A 6000-nucleotide genomic window follows, 5' to 3' on the forward strand; every position below is an offset into this window, starting at 1 on the left:
GCATCGACAGTATGACTGAATTATCTTCCAATAGTTTCCATGTCCTCGGCAAGCGTGATCGCGAGGTCCCGCATCCCACTGTGGCAGTAAGCCGTCAAGTTATCCTAAAACTGTCGGTCTATCGAGTATCATGTAAGCGACTGACTGTGCTATGCGAACCCGTGACGCTCGTCGATCGTCGTAGTCATGAAGCTGTGAGCGAAATACGAGACGCAACACACATCCTGAGCGATGTTCGCCTTGACAGGGAAATTTCGAGGCTCTGAACGACAACGATGTAAGACGGGCATACGTACATCACGATGAGGCCACATTGGAGTTTGTCACCTTCGAGCTGCTACTATCTGACCGCGGAGTGCAGCAAAACTACCTGCGTAACACAACATTAGCACCGCGCAACTCAGAGAGTGTGTACTCGACTCACTCTAAAGCTGCAAAGTGTCCGCGAAAGCCTCGCTGCGCATATACTCATCTAGCCTCTGCCCTTCTTCCGCACCGATCTCAATCAGCTCTACTGCGCGCGTCTTGGTCATCACATCCGACACAACTCGCCACCACCGCGGCGATCCGCGGAAGCTCGAGCATCCAGGATCATCGGTGTCCTGGGCCATGTACCCACTGGACGACACGGCGACGTAGCGGAGGGTTGGGATCCCCTCCGCAAGTAGCCTAGGAGCTGCATCGCGCAGCGGCTCCCACTTCCAGTTTCTGCTGTTGAAACTGGGGCCGGCTTCGGGCGACAGGCGGGGAGCGGGGACCCGACTCGGATGCGCTCGACTCTATCCACGAGCCTGAGCCGGACGCAGAGGATGTTGCTAGCGGAGAGGAGCGGGAGGCATTCGTCCTGCAGCGGAACACGTGGGATTGACGGTGGACGGCACAGAGCGCAACGACGGGACTCACCAGCCATCCATGCGCGAGCGCGACCGTGTTATGCATCAGCAGATCGAGGTAGCGCAGCCGCGCGTCTGAACGCTCGAATAACTCGGCAAGCCGCCCCCAAAACTCTCTGTCGCCCTCGTAGTACTGTGTCGAGAAGACCACGGGATGTGTCGCGCGCACCGTGGTGATGAGGGGCTCCTTGAGCGTGGACCATTGGTGGTTGACGAAGACCTCCAGGACACGTAGGCGTGCGGTGACGTCGTGCGCGAAGGAAGTGGTGTAGCGGAAAAGTCGGTCATCCGGAATGAATCCCGAATTGTCCACCATCGGCGTGAAGGCTATGTGGAGGCACGCGAGATTCGGGCACAGCCTTACGAGCGCCAGCGGATCCATGTTTCTGAGCCGCAAGGTGCGTGTGCTAGGCCACAGCGCTGACCAGTCTGGGGCAGGTTTGGGAAGAAGCGCGAGGTAGGCCATGAACACCTCCGCTGCGTGCTGTAGGAAGGGTATGCGGATGAGCGTGGCATAATCCACGTCCTGCAGCGGCTCGGCAGTCCACTCCTGAGCCTCTAAACGGACGACCTTCGGCTTGCAGGCCAGCTTCTTGCAGAGCGCCATGGTGTCCTCGGTAACACCGCACAGCGCGAACTCGCGCAGATCATGGAGGAGGACGATGGCATCGCAGAGTGCACGCCCACCCTCAGTCGCCAGAGCCCCGCGGTCCGAATGATATACCACGTCAAGCGAACGCAGATTTCGCGCTCGCACGAGGACAGCAGCAAGCAGGGAGAACTCGTCGCCTGAGTCGTGGATGTGCGGGAGTGGGATCGCGAGTTTACGCATATACTGAAGGCGGTATCCGTCTTCCCCGAGTATGAAGTCGTGGAAATCGAGGCTCCGGGATGGCGTTGCGACTCGTAGGGAAGAGAGGACGCGTGGCGGGCGACGGCACCCATCGCGCGCGATGTCAAGGCGAGCCGACCAGCGTCGCGTTGCGAGAGGAACGCAACGTATCACGCTGAGGACGTCTTCGTTCAAGAGTTGAATGTTGGCGACCATCGTTCCGAATGCAGATCTATAAGTGTCACAGAAATGGTCAAGTGGCGTGTGCGCCTGATACCTATCGAGCACGTACGTGGGTGTAGACGACAAGTCAGGCAACCTGTAATTTGGAAGAGTCAAGCCTACGAGAATGGAAGTATCGTCAGTTGACCGTGCTTGTTCAGATCCCTGGCCATGATAGGTCACAGAGCATGTTATGGAACACTGTGAGAGTTGTACGCTAGGAATGACTTACCATCGTCACTGACCCAGCGGAATGCCATGTACAGTGAGTATATCGTGGCGGAAAGAAGGCTGGAATGATCGGCACTGCCAGTGAGATACGATTACGTAACAATAGGCTCAGTGGCGTGGCGTGACTATGACTGGCAGTAGTGTGTCGAGTGCTTAACAGAGTTAACAGCCATTGACGCTAGCATGCTGCGTACTAGGCCACCTACTGAAGCTGCAGCATGCATATGATAGCCTATAAGTGGCGAATGACGAAGACATCCATACATCTCGCCAGCGTCTCCGGTCTCGCATCTACAACCTGCCGCGTTTCGATGACGATCAATATATCGACCTCGGCCCTTCACCCATGCTCCAGAGTCTCGAACCGCTGAAACTTGAAGCGGACGTAGACAAGGCCGCAATAGGTGAGCAGCGAGAGACAGGCGACCTGCGGAGCGAAAAGTGTGAGATATCATGGCAGGGAAGTAGGGGACATATGTACCAACCATGCCGACGACGACCATGCAGACAGTGTTGGAATGCAAGGTACGTACCACAACCTCGGGTACGTGCAGTGCGCTCGAGTGACAAACCAAGTCAGAAAAACAGTATACAGCTCACGCTCGTATGGAACGCCGCATCTGGACCCCCCATCGGTGACAGCGGCGGTGTAGTGCGTACGGTCGCTGTCAATACTGCTGTAATACGCAGTGAGATACCTCGTGAGCACAGTGGATAAGCCGGTCGTGTGTGACACTCGTACCAGTAGACATTCTGTGGGTAAAAGTTCCAGGCAGCGCGGACCCGGATGAGTCGGACAGGGAGTTCGGGGTTGCGACCGCGGCGCTGATGCCTGTCAGACGTCCAGTTAACGTGCGCCGTAGTAAGTATGCGTCGTCGAGACGCGTCAGTGACAAGCTACGTTAGTGCGTCTGCGTCAAGAAGTAGGGCTTGAAGCCATCCGAGTCGTGCCAGTGCGTTTGGAATGTAGCATTTACGGTGATCCTGCCTGAGGTTGCCAGCGATGAGAAACCGAGACAGGACGCAGTTGAAAGAAAACAGTACTGGTTGGCACTATGTAACTAGTATGTAAACGGTACGTACGGTGCGGGTGATGGCCAGTGACAGGCCGATGGGACTCGAAGCCTATCCAAAAGCGGAGCTTCTTCATATGACTTGCGGACATTAGAACGGAGATAAACGCATTGATTGATCCGAGCTTCCAGCAAAGCAGTTGTCATTGAACTCAGTTGTGCATGTGAGGGCTCCCGCAACTCTCCCGCAACTGGTAAGTGCGCTTTCTTTGAATGACTGACCACGATACGCAGGGTTCGTGCCCATACCACCGGACGAACGAAGGCGGTCATTTCCGAATGGCTGTATGTAGTGAGTGATCCTCCCATCTGCGGAACGCCACGAACATCAGGCTGATGTGTGCCGTACGTATGCAGCAGCTATTGTCATCGGAGACACTGCCCCGTTAGCGGCAATCTCAGAGGCCAGGGGTTGACGTTGAAGCGTCAAATCCTAAAGCCTCGACGTCTCGAAGCCGGCCCATCGCAGACAAGTGGACCACACGGTTCTCAATCCGAGTCATTCTAACTTCCCTAGACCCCTCACGGAAGTGTGTGCGTGCGTGGTACGTTGGCCTTGGTATCCCTTCTACGCTCCCGTCAACATCCTGACACAACGAGCAGTGTCGAGGGCGAGCTAGCCCGAGAGTTTAAGCCGAGGTCGACCGGCAGTGCGCGCGGCTCCGAGTCGCCTGTGAACAAAGCCAAACGAGAGCGCGACACCCTTCGCCTGTGCACGCATTTGGGTCTAGTAATATGGAATTGGCTGCCAGTGGGCGCGGTCGCACGGATCAACATCCTCCATCAGATCTTGCAAGTTGCCTGTGTCAGAGTCCAGTCATTTTCTTGCAAAGTGGCGATGCAGCGGTACGTTCTGCGGTTCATTGTTCCCAATTTTGATCAGGTCAATGATTCGTACGTCTGCGCTGGGTGGTTCGTTGTTAGATGGGTCCACTCGGGTCAGAAACATCTGGCAGTGTCACGGCATGTTCCCAGTACGTACGTTTCTCTCAGTGCTCGAAGTTATATGGAATGACTCTCAGCGTGCAGTCACATTAATCTTCTGAAGTGATGAAGCCTGCGCCTATCTCGGTCGCGCACGTTCTCCGCGCAGTATATAAGCCAGACGTACGTCCACAGTCAGGCAGAGCTGCTACCCGCACTCACCATACCTCTACCTCTCTACTTCAGGATGGTCTTTGCTATACGCGTGCAGTCTCTAGTCATCGCCGTCGCACTCGCGTCCAGCGCCACGGCTAACTGGCTGCCCGTCCGACGCACGCCGGCTCTGTCGGCACGCGACGCCCCGGGCAACCTCGCGCCCGGCTCGTTCTCCAACTGCACGTCGTACACGACGGCGGTGTCGGGCGACACGTGCTCGATGCTGGAGGCCGCGGCGAACATCTCCTTCAGCGACCTGCTTCGATGGAACCCGGAGGTATGCCCCTCCAGCATGGTTGTTCGTTCCTCGTCCTCACAGATGCCTCCAAGCTCAATACGGGGTGCACGAACCTTGCGGCTCAAGAAGCGTACTGCGTCGGCGGCGGAGGTACGACTTCCTACTGTTCCCTGGTCGCATCAACTGACATCCGGCTCCCAGGCGACGCGTGCCCCAGCCTCTACACTGTCGTCTCTGGGGACACCTGCCCCTCCGTGGAAGCCAACGAGGGACTCACCGCGGCGCAACTGCTGGCCCTCAACCCTTGGTTGGATTCGAGCTGTGATCTCGAGATCGGCGAGGTGCTGTGTGTTGGCCCGGACTCGGCGCCGACGTCGACTGTCACCATTGGCACGAGCTCGGTGACACCGACGTCGACGGTCACGGCCACGGTGACTACCTCGACGGTGCTCCCGACGACGACCACGGCGACGGCGACGACGTCGACAGCGTCCCCGACGCATACGAACATCGCGAGCGGCAGCTGGACCAAGTGAGTCCCGCCCTTGTCTCCGCGCGGTTCGATCACTGACTCTGCTGATAGCTGTACTACGTACTGTGAGTGCTCATCTCGGCTATTCATGGATAAACCATCTCAGAGCTCCCCCAGACACGGTGCAGACCGGCGATTCGTGCATCAGCATTGATACGAGGTCAGTGCCCAGCGAAACGGATGTGTATGATCCAGCAAGCTGACGTGTGATGTAGCTACGGCATCGCCTTCAGCGACTTCCTGCGCTGGAACCCTGAGATTTCGTCGACTTGCGATGGTATGTCTCTCCACCCCGTACGGTCCTTACTCACAACTCACCTTGCGGCATGTCTAAGATCTCGAGGCGCAGGTATGTATTGGTCAATTCACCTCGTATTCTTGCTTAACCGTCCCCATCTAGGAGGCGTACTGCGTCAAGGGCTCTCCCGCGTGCAACAAGATCTACACGGTTGCCAGCAGTGACTACTGCGCCGAGATTGAGTCCGACTACGGGCTCACCGCCGCGCAGCTCTATGCGCTGAACCCGTGGCTCGACTCCGCCTGTGGTACGTGTCCCACACATCGATCTGCAGACCCGATGTCCCTGACAAGGTGCCCTGCAGACTTGGAGGTCGGTGAGAATCTCTGCGTGGGGTAGGTCGAGTAGTGCACCGGGACAGCAGGTCGTCACGCGCATATTACGATCGGATGCGCGGCAGACATTCGTTCTTGTCATTGATTGAATGACTCGCGATACACCATGTCGAGCAGAGACGTGGTATTGGTATGAATGGAAATGCTTGTCCTGCGAGACGATACGTATGGAGTCTATTCAGTGCTTGAGAGCGGTGTCGAACCCA

General features: G+C 57.0%; 2 protein-coding genes across 2 annotated transcripts; one reads left to right on the forward strand and one right to left on the reverse strand.

Annotated features, from left to right (window-relative positions):
* Positions 1–425: 425 nt before the first annotated feature.
* Positions 426–2207, reverse strand: B0H18DRAFT_1123945 (uncharacterized protein; the record flags this gene model as incomplete). Its single annotated transcript, XM_048034777.1, has 4 exons — positions 426–779; positions 904–1957; positions 2018–2066; positions 2180–2207. 4 exons carry the CDS (start codon positions 2205–2207, stop codon positions 426–428), a joined length of 1485 nt encoding a protein of 494 aa, XP_047887964.1.
* Positions 2208–4336: 2129 nt separating this feature from the next.
* Positions 4337–6000, forward strand: B0H18DRAFT_1036738 (uncharacterized protein). Its single transcript, XM_048030374.1, has 10 exons — positions 4337–4358; positions 4422–4668; positions 4722–4779; positions 4831–5161; positions 5213–5226; positions 5279–5321; positions 5377–5438; positions 5497–5510; positions 5562–5706; positions 5764–6000. Exons 2-10 carry the CDS (start codon positions 4423–4425, stop codon positions 5796–5798), a joined length of 948 nt encoding a protein of 315 aa, XP_047887965.1. The 5' UTR covers positions 4337–4358; position 4422; the 3' UTR covers positions 5799–6000.

Source organism: Fomitopsis serialis (genome assembly GCF_022376445.1).
Source record: "Fomitopsis serialis strain Sig1Antser10 chromosome Unknown B0H18scaffold_110, whole genome shotgun sequence".
In the NCBI taxonomy this organism is placed as follows: domain Eukaryota; kingdom Fungi; phylum Basidiomycota; class Agaricomycetes; order Polyporales; family Fomitopsidaceae; genus Fomitopsis; species Fomitopsis serialis.